A 20,697-nucleotide genomic window follows, 5' to 3' on the forward strand; every position below is an offset into this window, starting at 1 on the left:
TTATTCTGTAATGGACAGTTGCTTTTTCATTTACAATAGTGATTGCTTCTATGAAGCAAAGGAGGACTTCTCTCCTTTGACACTGAGCCTGAACCCTGGAGGATCTCACTCTGCTTTACATTCAGTTTCCAATTCAGAGCCCCATCCTGTAGATCACCATTAATTTAACGCTCTTGTCTTCTCTGAGCTGGCACCTTTTACGAGTCATTGGATGTGGAGTGAATGATTACAAAGGCATAGTTTTCCATTTTTTTGCAGTGCTGCCTGGCTAAAGGTGAAATCTAGCCCCAAAGATGCCGCAAAAGAACAGTCTCTCCAGAAAGAAGATACTCAAGAGGAAAGTCAGTTGAGAGGTGCTGTTGAGCACGAAGCAGTGAGGTTTGTCCTGGCGTTCGTCAAGTCTTTGAAAAGTAAAGGCCCCCTTTCACGAGGATTGTAAAGTGAACTCTTCTCTTTCCCATGTATAAATTTGGCTATTTAAAATGGAAATCACTAAACTTTTCTGTCAAATTATGCAGCTCAGACAGTGAACCCCTTTTTTATTCCTTGTCTAATTCATTCAAAAATTATGTATGTGTCAGTTGTCTACCAATTGCTTGTTTTGTATATGGTACAGTTGTGAGCTCTCTGGAGACTTTTAAAAAGGGGGGCAAAAAGGACAGAATCCCAGGCGCTGCTTAGTAGAGAGGACATATCACTGACTATAATTTAAGATAGAACATCGTATGTCCCCTGAGAACTGAAGAGTTAAGAGCTGAGAGAGTTCAGAACGGGGACAGGACACCTCTGCAGAGATCTATGCTTTGTGGAGGGAGATGGAAAATCAATTAGGACTTAAAGAATAGGCTTTAAATAGGGGGTGATGAGGTGAGGCCATTCCATGACAAGAGAGCAGTGAAAACATGTTGCTCTGCATTCATTTGGCTGGAATTGTTCTTGCAATTATAGGGAAGCCAAAGCAAAAGTGGACCATTAGATAATTTGATACTATTCACGTACCCTAAACTGAAAGCATCAAGCCCTAACACATACAGTAAGGTTGTTCCGAGTCAGCTTTTCCTTTCTGTTTTTATTTGACTTTTCTCTGCCTTTAGGGCTCTCCTGGGAGCCCATTTCTTTGAGCTGGAAGATACAGGAACAGCTTTGTTTTACAGCTGAGCAAGAAGTCCTAACTGCAGCAATGGCTAGTTTTCTCGAGAATATTCGTGGGTATTTCTTTTTTGTGGCTCTGCACACTCACTAGGAGTGCTCTTGCGGGTGAATGTCTTTTTACATGAAACGTTACACGGAGAGCTTTACTGGCCCAGAGGCTGCGTTACCTCCTGAGTCTTTAATGGGGCCAGGATTGGTGCTCTGGGGGATCCTGACTCCTGGTCTCTTTATGTGGTAATGCTACCTGCAGGTCAAGGCAGAATTGGTCTGAGTCTTTTGTACTGTCTGCTAGACTCACTTGGCTTGATGCTGAAATTTCCAAAAGATTAAAGGAATTAGAAGAATTAAAAGCCGAAGAAATGGACAAAATGCAAAAACAGAGGTAACTGTATGTTTCTGAGGTAGAGAAAAACCAAAGCAGCAGGGCTGTTCTACGTCATCTAGTCATTTTCACAACTAGTTGAGATTGTTGAGTGGTGTAGTCACACTTCTTATGTTTATTGACCATCTGCCTGCTTAAAGTACTTCGAAGTCACCTAAGAAGCCAACAGTGGAGCCCAGACTGGAGCCCCAGGGAGTCCTGGCTGGTTTGAGGAGAGTTAGGGTGACTCTGATACCATCCTCTAGGCTCAGTTGGCTTGATGCTGAAACTTCCAGAAGAACAAAGGAATTGAATGAACTCAAAACTGAAGAAATGGATAGACTTCAAAAACTGAGGTATGGGACTTTCCTGGTGGCGCAGTGGTTAAGAATCCTCCTGCCAATGCAGGGGACACGGGTTCGAGCCCTGGTCCAGGAAGATCCCACATGCCGCGGAGCAGCTAAGCCTGTGCGCCACAACTACTGAGCCTGTGCTCTAGAGCCCGCGAGCCACAACTACTGAAGCCTGTGCGCCTAGAGCCCGTGCTCTGCAACAAGAGAAACCACCACAATGAGAAGCCCATCCACCGCAATGAAGAGTAGCCCCTGCTCGCCGCAACTAGAGAAAGCCCACGCGCAGCAACAAAGACCCAACACAACCATAAATAAATAAATAGATAGATTGATTAATTAATTAATAGGGGGAAAAAAACTGAGGTATGTGTTTGCTTCTGAGGAAGGACAGTGAATGCTTGCCTATTCTAATTGGTCTAGATAGTTTCACCACCAAGCTGGACCATTTGGGCCTAAGCTCACTAAATAAATGAATGAATGAATATCTGCATGCCTACGTGTATTTTACACAGTATTTTTGCTAGGAATTATTTCTTTTGTGTGGAGTTTGAATGATATGATATCTATAGTTTCGGAGGAGTTTAATCTGAAAGATCAGTATTATATCTGTTTGTCTGTACTGCACTCAGAGGTGCTTTTCTCCTGGCTTGGTAGGGTAGGAGGTTGACATGCAATCTGCTCTTGTGAGTGGCTGTGTGGATACCTTTGCTTCACATGTTAGCTTGAGTGCAGCCTAAGGTTTTTGAATTAGTTTGCTTTTCCCATTTGCCCCCAAGAGTGTTACCACCTAACTACGGGCACGAAGAAGTTCATGAGAAGGTTTAGTTGATACTACTGCAGTTGGCTCATTTTTCTAGCTCTGATAATGATTCACCCTGAAGTCACATGAACAGAATTCTCGTTGACACAGCTGTGCATGCTGTCACTGGTCATGATAGAACGTTCACTCCCAGGCTGGAAGGGCTGTGGCTCTTGCTTTAGAGGGTGAGCACTGTGAACCACCACCCCAAACCAAGAGATAGGTCAGCACCCCTGCTCTCAAACTCCCTGTGAGTCCCTCTTCAGTTGCATCCCCTTCTTTCTCCCCAGAGTTCACCACTGTCCTGATTCCTGTGTTAATCTTTTCATTACCCTTATTCATAAATCTGTTATATAAGTGTGTATCACTAGCCATATATTGTTCATCCTGACAGCTGAGAAGCAAGCCCAAACCTAGCTAAACAAGGAAAAGGCCATGCTGCTGGTAGTAGATGAAGATTCCCAGGGAAAGTAGGCTGCACAGAGTCCATCCTGCACTTCCCTAGGAGTTTTTAGGTGCCCATCCTGGGAAGTTAATGGGCAAGGTCATGAATGAGTCCTTGCAAATGTAGGGCTTACCCCATTTGGGGCATCTGGAAGTGAACCAAGTGCAGTGGACTTCTGGAAGAAGCCTGGTCAGGGGGACAGCGGGCTGCCTTGCATAGTTTTCTGTTTTATTGCCAAGAAGTATTCTATTGCATGACTGTCCCACAGTCTGTTTATCCATCCTCCTGTGAATTAACCTTTGGGGTATTTTCCATTTTTAGTTAGTATGGGAGTTACTTTCTAGTTTTTCCACATCCTAGCTGACATTTGGTAATGTCTGGGGTTTTTTGTTTTATTGTTTTTTAATTTTAGCCATTCTGGTGAGAGTGTGGTGGTATCTTGTTGGGATTTTAGTTTGTATTTTCTTGAAGTCTAATGATGATGAGCATCTGTTTTAGTGCTTATTGTCATGTGTCTGTTCAAGTCTTTTGCCCATTTTTTATCATTTTTTTAATTACTGATTTTTAAGAGTTTTAAAATATATTTTCTGGATTTGAGGCCCTTTTCAGAATATGTGCAGCAGATATTTTCTCACAATACTGTGGCTTGCCTATATATTTTCTTAATGGGGTCTTTTGATGACTAGAAGTTTTAAATTTTGATTAGGATCAGCTTATCAGTTTTTTCATTTTACAGTCTCTTCTGTGAAACAAGTAATCATTGCCAATGCTGACATCTCAAAGATGGTCTGTGTTTCCTTCTAAATGCTTTATAGTTTTAGGTTTTATTTTTATGTCTGCAATCCATTTTTTATCAATTTCTGTGCATGAGATGAGATGCTGACGCAAGTTCATTGTTTTCCTTATGGATATCTGGCTATTCTAGCACCATCTGATGGAAGGATTATTGACCTTGAGCTTTACTCTAGGGTCATCTGGGTGGACTGTTGGCTAAGGACCCTCATGTGGGTCTTTAGGTCTTTCCTTTGGGGTAGGTCAAACTATCCAGAGATGAGTCTTTTGATCTTCTGCCTGGAGGGTGAGGACCTGATGCCAGTGTCCTAGGAGCTGAGCTGGGCAGGAGGGTGGTGAGTCTTACCACTTGGCATTCAGCTCACGTACATGAACCCCCTCTTTTCAGTAGGGCACCTCCTGTCTCAATGTAATTGGCATCCCCTGGTCAAGAGGCCCCTCCAGAGAATGAGCAACCAGACTTCCCTCAGAGCTGGAGAGAGGCAGTGGTCCAGTTGTGCGAAGGAGAGAAAGGGACCTCGGGATCTAACTTCTCAAGCATCATTTGACTCTTGTCTTTTATAGTTAAGCCACCTCCTCCCAGCTCACCCCCAGGCCTAGGCATACCTGGTGCTACCAGTCTTGGGCCTCTTCAAGTCAGCAGTACAAATTGTGTAAGTTCTCAGGTTTCCCCATTATGACCCTAGAATTCAGCTTTCTCAGGCCACTAAGTTACTTACCACTTTTGTCCTTCTGCTTCCAGCACCATTTTCCCCCCTTGTCTTTGTGAGTTTATGTCTAATTCTGTTATTGTCGGGCTTGGAAGGGAACAAAATTGGTTTCATTTGTTGAGTCTTCTGCCCTCTTTAGTTGTTTCAAGGCAGCCATTATTCTTTCAAAATGGATTCAGAGCCTAATATACTTCTTCAGATGTTATCTCAGCCCTTGTCCTCAAAGTTAGGTTCACGACCAGCATTATTGCATCACCTGAAAGCTTGTTGGAAATGCAGACTCTCAGGCCTCCCTCAGACCAAGTGAATCAGAATCTGCATTTAACGAGATCCCCAGGGATTTCATATGGCCATGAAAATTAGAGGCCCTACAGTTTTTATAATCATTTGGTTTCCCTTCGGCTGGGGTGGTAAATAAATATGCACAATAGGATATTTTCTTGCTTTTGATTTTAATTTTCAGTTTTATTTCTAAATAGTGTTTCTGCCACCCAATTAGCGGATAAGGTAGAGAAGGCAGTTCTGGAGCGTTTGAAGCCTCTCCTGGTCAAGGCCCAGGTAATCTAGTTCATCCCGTGTGCTTGCCTTTTGGAAGTTTCAAATAAAAAGAGTTGCTCCAGAGGTCACACTGAGCCTTTGCAGGGCTGAGTGTCTGGCAGCTGGAAGCTGCGGTGCTGCTCCGTGCTTCATAGCGTGCGTGCAGCGCTGCTGGGGCCCCTTTCGGGCACCCACATTGTTGACGTGTCTTCCATTGTGAGGAAGGGAACGAGATGGGGGAAGAGAAAGTACCACTTTTGAGAAAGGTGAGATTTTAGTTTGGGGAATGAGTTTCTATTGCAATTTACGTTCTTAATCAAATAGAGCTATTGGTGGTGTTAGTGTTCCGTTCACTGCTTCCACTCTAATCCCATCACTGCTCTTTCACCTCAGTGATTTGGAATGATTTGCTCTATTTTTCCCAAGGAGAGAGATGTTAGGACAGCTTTCTGTGCACAAACCGGTACTTTCTTCAAGATGAAATTGCATAGAGCCTCACCAGTAGGTTGTGCCATCCTCCTATGAGCGGTGAGCTGAAGGGTACGGCCAGACCCTCTAGATCCACCCCGTAAATGGAAATAATCTTGTTTGTGTGAGTAGATGAGGCCACAGAAGAGCACTAGAATCTTAAATAGAATGAAGGACATTCTGGGACCCTGAACAGACCACTGAACTTCTGTATCTCTTGGTCTAAGAAATGTTAAATCATTTTTAGAGTCCATGGAAATCTCAGGACTATAGAACTGGGAGGGTTCTTAGTGGCCAAACCGTCCAACCTCCTTATGTTATCAGTGAGGAAACTGTGGAACAGAGAAGTTGAGTAATTGCACAAAAACACACAGCTACTCTGGCAGTGTTTACAAAGTTGAGGGAAGACAAGGGGCAGAAAGCCAAGATCAGCACATTTATTTTCATGAAGACAGAGTGCTTTGAATTCCCGCAAAAAGCCTGATATAGCTAAAGCTGATGAACAGTTCCACACAGAAGTTATTCTGGGAGCAAAATCCATTTGTACTAATATGGGTTGTAAATGTTCATCATTCATGAGCATGCTTGTCTGTTTTAATAGAGAGTCAATTCTTCTGTGGAAGCAGATACTCGTTTGAAGGATCGACTGTCAGTGATCGCAGCAACAGCCCAGCCTGCGGAGAAGGTGTGTGTTGTGTGGGGCTGGCATTCTGGCCTGACACTGGTATTATTGCATGATAATGTCCTGGGTTGTAAGGAAAACTGATAGGCGGATTACCCTGCAAACACTAGACTATCCCGCTCCAGAGGGTGGAGGTTGTTTTTCATATTTGGCATATTCATTCTTACAGTGTATATTTAGCATTATGACTTAGATGAGCCTTGCAGACAGCTCACAGAAATCTCTAGAGCCACAGGTTTTTGTCAGCGTCTTTTTCCTTTCCTCCTGATGACAGAATGTGGGTAGACTGCGTGACCCTGAATGTTGATGGCCTGCGGCAGAAGAATGGCTGCCCTCATTTCCTCTGATTCAGCCTACTTTTGCTCATTGCTGGCCTAATTTCCTTTATACTGAGAGCCTAATACTTCTTGTTAGGCAAGCATGTTTTGAGTGCCTAATAATGACCAGTACCTGGCCTGGCAGAGAGAAGAGGTGGCTCAGGAGCAAATGATAACATTTGAGAAGAATGGAAACATATCTTGTGGTTGGCCACCCTTGTGCTCTTCCTCCGGAGGACTTGTGTTCAGCATCTGTGGGAATGTTCCCACCCTGCCTAGGCGTAGGGACGGGGAGGTGCAGGCTGCCTCTAGTGGGTCTTTGTGGAGGTTGGAAAGAAGTTACTGCTTTACATGCTCAAAGCAAGTAAAGGGCAGAGCAAGGGTGAAGGTCTCAGAGTTAGAAGGAAGTTGGAATGAAGTTCCACCAGCCCAACCTTAGGAACGGGAAGAAAGGAGATTTTGAGAATGTATCCCTGTTCTAATTTATTAAGCAATAGTTTAGTTTTGGTGTATTTTCATAATTTCTGCAATTGTAATTTTATTGTACCAATATTTTGTGACAGAATCTCACGTGAGGTGAGGCTTCTGAGACCGGAAGCTGAAAGCCTACCTCTGACTCGTACAGACTGGGCACGCTATGGCTGGATGCTTTGTGCATCAGAGCCGCCAAATACCTTTTTCCCTAGCAAAAAATGAGACTAGCCACTCATCTAGGGAGGCAGCTCCATAAGGCATATTAATATGACAGAAATATGAAGTGGCCATAAACGCTGTCAGTGAAGTAGACATGTTTGAATATTACTAGAAATGATCATTCTTATATATAAGAATCATTCTGGAGGCATTAAATGGGCTTTAATACAATTTCTTGAAATAGAAAAGTAACTCTATCCAGTATTCAGTGTTCTGGGCTGCTGTTACACAGCATTACTGCACAGAATTTCCCAGGCAGCACCGTCAACAGTCAGTTTTTATAAATAACTGAATAAAAACCAACTCATTGAAGTTGGCATGATGAAGTAAAAAGAGTTATTTTGCTGTGTTACCTTATAAAAGAGCTGTGGGACCTTGAACACATATTCCCAGAGTTCTCATCTCTCAAATGGAGAAGACGTTTGCTGCGCTTTGCAAGTAAACTGAAGCTCTCGGTAGTTTTCTTGCAGACAAGACGATCCCTGGTATCAGGAAAAAGGTTTTGGAAGGGTGCCATCATAACGTGTTTGTCTCCTGCTGCTGCTGCCGCCACTAACTGAACTTGTGTGTGAAATGCACTTTTCCAAAGTGTGGTTTTTTTAATTAAAAGTTGTATATGCACGTGGCTAAAAATGCAAACGATTCAGAGAAAGTGTAATGTAAAAAGTAAAAGCCCCCCACAAACGGATACCATATGCTCTTCTGTATCCAGCTTCTTCCTTTATATTTTGGTGATCTTTCCATACCAGCATATTGGGACCTTATCTCTCATCTCGTAGTATTCTTGATATTCAATTCTTTAAATATTAAGAATGAAAATACAAATAAACACATCTTAACCAGACCTGTATTATTGGTTTAGTTGTCTCTAGATTTTTTTGTTAATTTTATTGTATTGGTTATTCAACTGATATTCATTTCTTTAACTTTGGTTAAGGTTGAGCATTTCTTTATATCTTGATTGGCCATTAATATATTTTCTTCTGTGAACCATTGATTAAAAGGTTTTAAAAATTACTATGGCGGTAACTGTTCTTCGTGCCAACCATTGTAAGTGTTCCAATGTGAAAATGCTCATGTAATCCTTACAACTCTGAAATATAGGATTATTATTTCCATGTTACAGACCAGAAGGTTGAGGCCCAGAGAGGTTAAGTAAACTTGCCCACACTTGGAGGCATACCAGTAGGCAGAACCAAGATTTAGTCCCAGGAATGTCTCATTCCAGAGCCTGATATGATTATTCCCCCAGCAGACATTCTTTGTAAAAGCCTCTTTCAGAGCAGATTATAGACATATATTAGAATCAAAAGAAATAACAACACGTATAAAAATGCTTTGCAAGCTGTAAAGTGAATGTAAAGAATACAAGGTCAAGAAAGGCTGGTCAAAGCTCTTCCAGGTTACAGGTAGAAAGTCTCAAGCAAAGACAAGAATCATGAACTTTTGTGATGTCATGAACAGATGTTTTTACAAAGCACTGAACCAAAAAGAGAATACTGTAGGTATGTCCTCTGTAGTATGTGACATGTGAAATATTGGACGTTCTTCTGAGTATAGCACAAGGAATATATTTGCTTTACCAACTGGCAAAAGAGGTAATAAAGATAATTCGCAGTAATGGTACTCCTCAGTAATGGTACTCCTCAGTTGATGTTGCTGTTTAAATGACTGTGGTAGAAATTGTACTGATGTTACTGCTCTTGACGTTTACTGACTTAGGAGAGGTTAGATGTAGTGTAGAAACTGCGTGTTGGATCACTGCGTGGTTGGTTTATTATGAGTAGCATTAATCTTTAAGATCTCTGTTATTTCTGTATCGCCTCTCCATCCCCTTCCCTTGTTTTGCAGGCTACAGCTGTTGATTGTGAATCCAGTAGCATTCAGCAGCTGGATGATTTTTTGGAAGATGCCGCTCACGAGCTCTGGGCTGTGACTCACTCTAAGATCTCGGAGCCTGAGGCCTTAGCCACCTGGGGGGGCAGCAATGACAGCCCATGTCTGGAGGCCATGATGCTCCGCATGGAGGAAATGGAGGTAAGGCCGGGACTGCCAGCTCTGGTTGGCGGCTGGCTGCTGACTTCTGCCGAGCGCCACTTCTTCTCATGGCTCTGTAGCTTAGAACTTCAGAGTCACCTGGTCCTGAGTTTAAATCCCAGCTCGACTGCCAGCCCAGTGTACGGCCTTGGTAAAGTCCTGTACTCTCTCTAATAAGTAGGGTGCTTTTAAGGACAAAATGAGGTATGAAGTATCAGCACCCTGCCTGACACATAACTCATCTTTGGTATGGGATACGAAAGACACTGGACCGGAGCCCAGGCCCACCGATGCGACCAACAACTTAACTTCTTCATCCCTCAGCTTGTAAATGCTGTTCAGTTGCCTCTTCTGCTCTGCTAGCATGTGATCCCGGCAAATCACAGCTAACTTTACCTTCTCTAATTCCCATGATACTACTTTAGAACGCTTTTCTCAGAGAATTTTAGACCTCAAACATTACTCAAGCCAACCCCTGGATTGTTCTGAGCAGGAAATTGAGACCCAATAAGGGAGTAAGTGACGTGGCCAAGGTCACACAAAAATTCCCACCAGAGGTGGGCTGAGAATCCAGGTCTCCTGACTCCTAGTTCAGCATTTTCTTTTTAACTCCACCATGATGAAATCTCATTTTGGCTTTGCTGCTAAACAGAAACATTCTAGGGAAGGCAACTTTTAGTTGGTTTTTGAACATTTTAAAATGTGTAGTTCATCCTAGTCTTGTAACTGATTACCCCTCGTTAACTGTCTAGACCTGAAGCTCCAAAACGGTAGTCTGTAGCCACAGAGGCCATTTAAGGCAAATTAGTTAAGAGTAAGTACATCACTCACATTTCAAGCGGTCAATAGTTAGCTGGTATATTGGACATGGCAAAAATAGAACATTTCCATCATCACTTCAAGTTCTAGTGGGCAGTGCTGGTCTAGATTAGATTAATTAGATTAATTGCTTCATTTTCTTTTACATTTCATCTCATGAACTAATCACTTCCTGGCCCTGGGAGATACCTGTTTCTGGTAATGGGTCTATAGGAAATGTCTGCTGTACTGTCTCTGGTTTGTAATGAAACTAATTTTTTTCCTCATAAATTATACTTTTTTTTTTTTTTAAAGAAATACCAGGAGACGGTTCGCCAAAGATATAATAAAATTGTATTTACTGATCCTCATCTTTGGATGCAGGAAGAAAAAAATGGTGAGTGTTTCCCCACTTTTTCCCTCGACATTGTATTCTGAAAAATTTCAAACATACAGAAAAGTTGAAAAAATTCTGCAGTGGACACCCATATACGCATCTTCTAGATTCTACAATTAAAATGTTGCCGTGTTTGCTTTATCATATGTCTACTTATCCTCTGTGCATCCATCAATCCATCTTATTTTTGGATGCATTTCAGAGTAACTTGAAGACATCAGTACATCTTATCTGAAATATTTCAACATTTGTTATCACTAACTAGGGCTTAATATTTATTTATGGCTTTTTTTCCTTTTGAGATAAAATTCACATATAATAAAATGCACAGATCTTAACTTATTAAGTGTTAACTTATTAAGTGTTGTTTGATGGGTTTTGACAGACGGGCATACCTTTGTTACCCAACACTTCTCTCAAAACAGAGCTTCTCATCACTGTGGAGAGTTCCCCTATGCTCCTTCCCTGTCAGTTCCGCACCACCCAGGCAACGACTGTGCTTTTTTTTTTTAACTATAGATTAGTTTTGCCTGTTTTAGAATTTCATATAAATGGAATCATACATGTATTTACTCTTTTGTCTAAGGCTTCTTTCATTTAGCATGATATCTTATAAATTTATCTATTACTTGTTTCCTATTGCCACAGTAACAAGTTTGTAACAAGTTAAAGCACAAATTTAGCAGTTTAAAACAAATTTTTTCTCTTACAGTTCCTGGAGGTCAGAAGTTTGAAGTGAGTCTTAAAGGGCTAAAATCAAGGTGGTGGCAGGGCTGGTTCCTTCTTCCACCTTCTAAGGCTGCCTGCAGTCCTTGGCTTGCAGCCATATTACTTCACACTGCTTCTGTTGTCACATTGCCTTCTCCTCTTCTGAGTCAAATCTTCCTCTGCCTGCTTGTTATAAGGACATGTTGATTACACTTAGGGGCCACCCCAGTGATCCAGGTTACTCTCCCCATCTCAAGATCCTTAAAGTCCCTCTTGCCATAGAGGGGACATTAACAGGTTCCAGGGAATAGAATGTGGAGCCAGTGTGCAGCCTACCACACTTTGTATCAGCGTTCATTCCTTTTTATTGCTGAGTAGTATTCCATTGTACGCATGTACCACATCTAGTTTATCCATTTGCCTGTAGATCTGCATTTGGTTATTTCTAGTTTGGGGCTATTAGAAATAAATCTGCTATGGGTGTATTCATGTATAGTCTTTGTATGGACATAAGTTTTCATTTCTCTTGGATAAACACCTGAGTAGACTTGCCAGGTTATGGGATAGGTACATGTTTAACTTTATAAAAAACTGCCAAACCTTTCCCCAAAGTGGCTGTACCGTTTTACACTCCCATCTACATTGAGTTCCTGTTGCTAGAGAGCTTTGCCAGTATTTGAATTGTCAGTCTTTTTCATTGTAACCATTCTGGTGGGCCTGTAGCAATATCTCTTTATGGCTTTAATTTCATTTCCTTGGTGAATAATGATGTTTAGAACATTTTCAAGTAGTTATTAGTCATTTGTATGTCTTCCTTTGTGAAGTGTCCAAATCTTTTGTACATTTTAAGAAATTGGATTGTCTTTTTATTTTTGAGTTGTAGGAATTCTTTATGCATTGTGGGTTTGAGTTCTTTGTCTCATATATATATATATATATATATATATATAGTTTGTTTTCAAAACAGCTTTATTGGATGTAATTCACATACCATAAAATTTACCCTTTTAAAGAGTTCAGTAATTTTTAGTATATTTACAAAATTGTGCAGACGTCATTGCTAATTCCAGAACGTTTTCCTCACTGAAAAGAAGCCCTGCATCCAGTAGCATCACCCCTCATTCTCCCTCCCCTCATCCCAGCAGGCACTAATCTCGTCCGGCGGATATCTGCAAACATTCTTCCCCATCTATAGCTCACCTATTTATTTTCTCAAATGTGTTTTATTATGAGCAGACATTTTAAATTTTGATAAAGTCTAACCTGTCCATTTTTTCTTGTATAGTTTTTGCTTTCTCTGATCTAATAAACCTTTGCCTACTCCCAAGTTGAGAAGAGAGACTTGTTTTCCTCTAGAAGCTTCATGGTTTTAGCTTTTATGTGTGGGCCTGTGATCCATCTTGAATAAAAGTTTGCCTGTGGTTTGAGGTAGAGGTTCTTTTTTTTTTCCACTAATGGATATCCACTTGTTCTTGCTCTGTTTGTTGAAAAGACTTTCACTTTTCTCTTCCACTTTAAAAAATTCATACATATGCGTTCTGGCTGCAGTTGCTAGGCTACTATCACAATTTGGGCTGGGAAGTGTTACTCAAATTCTCTTTGACACATGCTTATCAGTTATTACTTTACGCAGTGAAAGGAGGAAAATAAAATGTGGTTAAACATTACCTCTAAAGGAATTTCAGTACTATGAGTATTAAGAGAAGTAAAGGAAATTGTGGATATAGAAGGTTTGCAACAGCAGCTTATGTATATATACTTTTTTTAGAGTATGAGTTTGGGGTATTGTCTTAGGAAAAGTATTCTCCATGTCAAATTCTGACAGAAAGATGAGCCATCTAAACAAAATAACAAATTTGTTCCTTTTGTCTTCTGTAATTTTTCCAGCGCTATTCTTTGTTCATGTCATTCTCTCTTTCCCCGATTCCTACTCCAGCTTCCATTTTCATCCTCACATGACAGTTGAACCATTCTTCGAGGCCCGGCTCACGTGATCCTACTCGGCCGTGCTTTTCCTGGCTTTCCTAGGCTGGAACTTTGCTCCCTTCCTGTGAACTCCCGTAGACTTTTGGCATGTCCTACCCTGTTAGAGCTCTTTATCTCTCCCAAAGAAGCCACAGAATCTTTGAGGCCAGAGAGTTTTGTCATATTCAGTTGTGTCCCGACGGTACCTAGCATGGGCCTGGCACAGGGACCCTTCTAATCATTGCTTAGTGAATCAGTGGGCATCTTTTCGTAAGGAAGCAGAGGAGAGGGAAGTGTTGAAGGGTGACTGTTTCACTGATGGTTTGGCCAATGGCCACAGTCAGGTTGCATCATGCAGAAGACAGCCTTACCAAGGACTCGGTGTTCTCTTTTTCAAGGACAATTTAAATTGTTAGTCACTATCTCTGACTCTGCTAGAGTCTAGGTTTGCATTTAAAAGGAGCTCTGAAATGAATTTTTGGACACTTTAAATCCAGAATCATGAAATCCTCATAAGAACCCTCTGTTTCTAATTGTTCTGATTGTATGTTCAGTTGCATCACAAAAACCAAATTTAAAGTGATTTTTGAATTGTGCAGTGTCGAACCTATATCTCTTATCTTCTCTTTTCTGAAATCAATTGAAAATTGATTGTACTCTCAGTAATATTTTCTAATATTCTTTTATTTTTTAGATGTTGGGGGTAGGAGTTTATTAATTAATTTATTTTTGCTGTGTTGGATCTTCATTTCTGTGCAAGGGCTTTCTCTAGTTGTGGCAAGTGGGGGCCACTCTTCATCGCGGTGCACGGGCCTCTCACAATCGCAGCCTCTGTTGTTGCGGAGCACAGGCTCCAGACGCGTAGGCTCAGTAGCTGTGGCTCATGGGCCTAGTTGCTCTGCAGCATGTGGGATCCTCCCAAACCAGGGCTTGAACCCGTGTCCCCTGCATTAGCAGGCAGATTCTCAACCACTGCCACCAGGGAAGCCCTTCTCAGTAATATTTTTACAAAAACTGACTTTTGCAGTATTTCTGAGCATAAAAAATCATAAGCATATAAATATGTGAGTCAGATTCTACATTTTTTAATTAGTTATCTATTTTATACATATTAGTATATATATGTCAATCCCAATCTCGCAATTCATCCCCCCCACCCTGCTTTCCCCCTTTGGTGTCCATATGTTTGTTCTCTACATCTGTGTCTCTATTTCTGCCTTGCAAACCGGTTCGTCTGTACCATTTTTCTAGATTCCACATAAATGCGTTAATATACGATATTTGTTTTTCTCTTTCTGACTTACTTCAGTCTGTATGACAGTCTCTAGGTCCATACACATCTCTACAAATGACCCAATTTCATTCCTTTTTATGGCTGAGTAATATTCCATTGTATATATGTACCACATCTTCTTTATCCATTCATCTGTTGATGGGCATTTAGGTTGCTTCCATGACCTGGCTATTGTCAATAGTGCTGCAATGAACATTGGGGTGCATGTGTCTTTTTGAATTATGATTTTCTCTGGGTGTGTGCCAGTAGTGGGATTCTACATTTGAAATGCATTTAAAATGATAAGTAATCCAAAACTCAAAAGAGCGGTCAAGCCTGCAAGGTATAGTTAATAAGGTAAATGTTTTGACTATCATCATGCAGATTTTTCCAACGAAGCCCAGAGACAAATCAGCTAATTAAGTGTTCAGGTGTGAATGGTTTTTTTCCTTCTCCAGCAATCAAATCATTTAAAGGTTAAAAAACAAACCCAACTGCTTAAGACTCCTCGGAATGGGGGCTGGATCCTAATGGAACCTGGCTTTGCACAGACTTCTTCAAAGAGTCTTCCAAAGAGCTGACAGCAGCTTTTAAACAAGTTCTTTATTTCTTAAAACTGACTCCTCATTGGTTTGTTTCTTGGTAACTTTTATTTTTTTATTTTTTAACGACAGTCCCCTTAATATTATTTATTTATTTATTTTTTGGCTGTATCGGGTCTTAGTTGCGGCGTGCGGGATCTTCTGTTGCAGCACGTGGGCTCCTCGCTGCGGTGTGCAAGCTTCTCTCCAGTTGTGGTGCGTGGGCTCTCTAGTTGTGGCGCGTGAGCTCCAGAGCACACAGGCTCAGTAGTTGCGGCGCTCGGGCTCTCCAGTTGTGGTGTGCAGGCTCTGCACTTGTGGCGCACAGGCTGAATTGCCCCGCAGCATGTGGGATCTTAGTTCCCCGACTAGGGATCGAACTGGTGTCCCCTGTATTGTAAGACAGATCCTCAACCACTGGACCACCACGGAAGTCCCTCTTGGGGACTTCTAAATTCCCCTTTTCATTTAAAACAAGGGCACTTTTTTCCCTTTGTACTGCTAATGCAACCTTTATGCTTAAGAGATGTGCCCATGACTTCCTCACAGGTTATTGGCCACCAAGACAGCTCTGATATATACACCAGCATTTCTTTATATGCAGTCATTTTATGCTTCTCCTTTTCTAGACCAAAAAATCCCAGCAGTAAGTGAAAGGCGTCTTTCTCCTCATCCAATCAGGATCACAAAGACAGCAGCTCGCAAAGACCCAGATGTGAACATCGTGTTAGAAAGGCCCTGCAATGGCACGTAAGTGGTAACGAGACTGTAAGATTTCATTGTAGTTGGTTGCCTTTGATGTTGTTAGATTTCACATTCCTTCAATTACCACAAGACAGAGAGAGATTCTCCTTTTGACCAAGATCTTGACAAACTCCAAGATGGCCCAGTAAAATAGTAGTGCTTATAAGATGGGCATTGAGTGTGTTGCATCTTAAGGATCCTTTCAGTAACGTTTAGCTGGTTTTTACGATTGAAAGCATCACACTGGCACAGGTGATTGTGCAGGTAATTACTGCAAGATCTGCTTTAAGAATTCTTTTGTCCGTGGGACACATGTTCCTCCTGTGTGGAGGGTTAGTCCGGTGTAAAGGAGAAACAATGAGTGGTGATAAGATGTTGCGTTTTGTTCAGTGTGAGGAAGGGAAATGGAGGTAAACCTTTGGTTGTCAAACCATCAGGGTGAATTAACAGTTTACCCTCGCTTGCAGATGATTTTGAATGCTCTCATCATTTTTATTTGCTCTCAGTTCCCTAGATGAAAGTGTGGGAACAGAGGAGAGACCGGAAAAAAGAGAGAATCCCCTTCTCTCCCTTTCAGAAGATGCTCAGCAGAAGGAAGGCCGAGCTGCTCTCTTTGTCCCGCGGGGCATGCGGCGCAGCATTGGTGACTACTGCCGCCGCTTCGAGCAGTACCTCCGGGTTACTGCGCACGAGGCCGTGGGCTCCTTCAACCCGTGGCTGATAGCTGAAAGGTCAGTAGAAGGTTTGTGCTTTGTTGAGGAACTGGGTGCCACGTGTCAACTTACGGAAAGGCTGGAGAAAGGCCTGGCCAGGGTCTCAGGCCGTGCTTTTGCGCCCTGGAGTTCCAGTGGCTGCTTCGGGGCTAGTGAACAGGCTTTCTCTGCTAAATGCCTCTCTTCAGGGAGAGGAGATGGGAAAACTGCATGGCTGATGGCATCCAAAGGAGCGTTCTGCAGACTCCCCTCCTTAGGTAGAGGCACAATATTCAAGACAGGACAGGTTTCCTGTTGCTGGTACTGAGGGCTGTGTCATCAGAGAACACAGATTATTACTGGGCAGGAAACAGTTATGATCATGAAATCTTCACGGTCGGGACAAACTTACAGTAGGGGGCTTCCCTGGTGGGCAGTGGTTGAGAGTCCGCCTGCCGATGCAGGGGGACACGGGTTCATGCCCCGGTCCGGGAGGATCCCACATGCTGCGGAGCGGCTGGGCCCGTGGGCCATGGCCGCTGAGCCTGCGCGTCCAGAGCCTGTGCTCCACAATGGGAGAGGCCACAACAGTGAGAGGCCCGCGTACCGCAAAAAAAAAAAAAAAAAAACTTACAGTAGGAGCAGCAGGCCTACAGACTTTGCTACACTTAACCTCCTCCTTCTGGCTGTCGCCTCCCCTAAGAAGGGGAGTTTTGTGGAGTCAGAAAACAGTCCCACTGCTACTAAATATTTGAAGACTGGGTAGCCTTCTTTTACGTAAATAGTTAATTGAAAGATGTGTGTAAATTCCTTCTCTTAAAATGGAGCCCAAATTTAAATTCCTCATGAGCATCACTTTATTACATACGTGCAGATAATCTTCATCATTGAGCCAAGCAGTATACCATGATGACATTTCTTTCTTGAACAAGTTTCAAACGTATTTCAGGAGTTAATAATTGCCTCTTTTTAATTTGCCTATTCTTTTATGTATTTGTTATTGTTTCCCACATACTAGCCAACACGTCTGAACATAATTTTCCTCATGATCAGATATGTTGATTAATCTCTGTTTCTCGCCTCCACCCCGACTCTTTCTCCTGAGGCCCTCTTTCCTTCTGCCTCAGTCTGGCCCAGACGCTTTCTAGGTCTGCAGTGTGGTTCTGGTCCTGGGAACCACGCTGAGTATGCGATTCTCCCTCCCATGTTAGGATCCTTGTTTTCTGTTTGCACGTGTCCTCCTCTTTCTTGGTTTACTCTCTTAATCTGATGGAGCCTATACTGCTTTGTGTATTAGAGGACATTTCTTGAGACTTAAAATGTTTGAAGGTGTCTATCTTCATACTTGATTGATGATTTGGCTGGGTTTTAAATTACTGGTTTATTACTTTATTTATTTATTTTTGGCTGTGTTGGGTCTTCGTTGCCGCACGCGGGCTTTCTCTAGTTGCGGCCAGCAGGGGCTACTCTTCATTGTGGTGCGTGGGCTTCTCATTGCGGTGGCTTCTCTTGTTGTGGAGCGTGGACTCTAGGCGCACGGGTTTCAGTAGTTGTGGCTCACGGGCTCAGTAGTTGTGGCTCGCGAGCTCTAGAGCGCAGGCTCAGTAGTTGTGGTGCACGGGCGTAGTCGCTCCGCGGCATGTGGGATCTTCCCGGACCAGGGCTCGAACCCGTGTCCCCTGCATTGGCAAGCGGATTCTTAACCACTGCACCACCAGGAAAGCCCCAAATTACTGGTTTATTTTTTCCAAAGAATATACCTTCCTTTTATTGTGGGGGTCAAGCAGGGATCGTCAGGTAGCTGCCAGGAGCAGACGTGGGGACCCATCAGTCTAACTGCTTGTTCTGCAGATTCTCAGCCAGTTGGTTCATTTCCTACTGGATCCTTCATTCCACTTTCATGGTTCCTGGTTCTCTTACTTCCGGAGTCTTTCTGTGAGACGTGTTTTGTGAGACAGATCAGCTTGCTTTTCCTTGGCGTCTCCCTCTATGTACCCTAAGGTGTCAGCTTCCTCTGTATTGTTCCTCTGTACCGCTGAGTCAATTTTGATTCTTCCATGTGCTTTTTATCTTCCGAAAATCTTGGACATTTCTCATCTAGTTTTGTCTTTTTCTCCTTGCAGATTTCTGTGTTCATTTATCTCCTTTTATTTTGGTGGGCTTTTGGGTGAGATCAGAGATGATCACTTATGTTCTATCTCTCAGGCTTGGCCTGAAGTCCTGGGACTTCTCTTAATATACATACCCTTCAAAGCATATGAGACCCTTTGTTCTGTTGAGACGCGCATTTATTTTCTGGAGAGGAGAGTAGGTACACTTGACTCGCTTCCGTGTGTTAACACGCAGTCCTGTAGCATACTCACTGGTTTGCACAGAACCTGTCTGGATTGGTTAGGCTAACTGGCATCTTGGGAAGTCCAAAATAAGCTAAGGAAGATAGACTGTTCCTTGTATGTTCTTACCACTTGATTAACGATACATTTTGTTCATAGTTGTTTTGTAGATGTAGGGAAAAGCTCTCTCAGTTTATAAGGACTAATAGGTTAAGATGTTGAGGTCAGATCTATTAAAATACGCCTGAATTTCACGGATGTTCTCTTCTCCTGTCCTTGACCCTCAAGTGACAGCACATCTAAATATTCTAGCTCTGTTTTTGATCTCCCTTGTTTTGTTTCTTAATTTGAGTGTTCCAAAGATGAGAAGTATATTGATCAAATCTTGAAAAAGTATCCAAAGACAGTTGACTTCATCTGATAGCCTCTGGGTGAGGGAGAAGTAAGCTGAGTTTTTCTCCTTCTTTTAATGTCTCCACTCCTCCCTCCACGAGAAAAGCACTGTTCCAGTGGTCAAATGGGGCAGGTGATATAAACTGGATGTAAATAAAAGAGTCATTCTGGAAGGGAAGGCTTAAGGTGATAATGCTTTTAATGAAAGCAAACTCTTAAAGGTTCCTTGTTTGAAAAACAAATCAGGAGACTTCTGGTTGAAAAGGTCAGATTGAGGGCTTCCCTGGTGGCGCAGTGGTTGGGGGTTTTCTGCCGATGCAGGGGACACAGGTTCGTGCCCCGGTCCGGGAAGATCCCACATGCCGCGGAGCGGCTGGGCCCGTGAGCCATGGCCGCTGAGCCTGCGCGTCCGGAGCCTGTGCTCCGCAACGGGAGAGGCCACAACAGTGAAAGGCCCGCGTATCGCAAAAAAAAGAAAAGAAAAGAAAAGGACAGATTGAACATATGATTTATCTCTACTCCCTATATCCCTAGCCCACTCTATGCCACTGAAAGACTAGATAAAAGGCATGAAACCATAGATGACAGCAAATAAGAAATAGCAAGAAAATTTTGAAAGCCACAAAGCAGTTAGAGAAATGGTAAGTGACTTAGCAGACCAGAGAGAGCCAAGTGCCTGATGAGGGTGGAGCCAAGACCCTGGCTGATTTGTGCAGAAGAACCTTGGTAAGACTCAGGAATGAGGAGCACTAGATGCATGGGTCCAGGGGAGTCAGAAAGTAGGAGGCTTAGTTGAAACTCTCAGTCTTGAATATAGCAGATTGCTAAGCGATCCAGACATTTGCTGAAAACCATGAAAGCTACATAGGCTATTATAACAGAGAAAACATCTGCATAATAGGAGTTCCAGAATGTGAAAACAGGGAAAAAGGAGGAATGGAAAATTATTGAGGAAATACTATAGAAAAATCCCCAGAAGGTTGTTAGTCTCTAGATTGAAAGGGTTCGCCAGTTGCCCACTGTGAGTGAGTGAGTGAGTGAATAAATAAACAGAACAGAACACATCACGGCATGCTGTTGTGCAAAGGATAGGTGGGCATCCCAATGTAAGGAGAAGATGACAGAAGGTTCCAGAGAGTTAAAACTGGGCACATTCAAATAATCAGAAATGAGAATGGCATATTGTTGTCAGTAGCAACCCTGCTAGAAGATATTAGAGCATGCCTCCCATATTTACCCTAGAATTCTGTGCTCAGCTAAATTATTGATTAAATAAAAGGGTAGAATAAAGACCGTTTAAGGTATGCAAAGTGTCCAAAAATGTAGTTCCCATGCACTGTTTCTCAGTAAGCTACCAGAAGGTGTGTACCACCAGCACAAGGTGCACATTGAGAAAGAGGAAGACGGGATTTAGGAAACTTAAGACCCCAGCGTGGAACTTGCAAGAAAATGGGAAGAGCTATTTCT

General features: G+C 42.5%; 1 protein-coding gene across 6 annotated transcripts in view; it reads left to right on the plus strand.

Annotated features, from left to right (window-relative positions):
- Nucleotides 1–20,697, plus strand: part of KIAA0753 (KIAA0753 ortholog) — a 60,535-nt gene that overhangs the window by 32,828 nt on the left and 7,010 nt on the right. For 5 of the 6 annotated variants that reach the window (XM_059996678.1, XM_059996677.1, XM_059996676.1 and 2 more), the window contains 7 exons: nt 259–378; nt 5,092–5,170; nt 6,219–6,302; nt 9,161–9,346; nt 10,460–10,541; nt 15,698–15,818; nt 16,319–16,543. In XM_059996678.1, the coding sequence (XP_059852661.1) occupies nt 259–378; nt 5,092–5,170; nt 6,219–6,302; nt 9,161–9,346; nt 10,460–10,541; nt 15,698–15,818; nt 16,319–16,543 (897 nt within the window). The remainder of the gene's footprint in view (nt 1–258; nt 379–5,091; nt 5,171–6,218; nt 6,303–9,160; nt 9,347–10,459; nt 10,542–15,697; nt 15,819–16,318; nt 16,544–20,697) is intronic. The other variant, XR_009516916.1, reaches the window with a different exon arrangement.

Source organism: Delphinus delphis, chromosome 19 (assembly GCF_949987515.2).
Source record: "Delphinus delphis chromosome 19, mDelDel1.2, whole genome shotgun sequence".
Classification (NCBI taxonomy): Eukaryota; Metazoa; Chordata; class Mammalia; order Artiodactyla; family Delphinidae; genus Delphinus; species Delphinus delphis.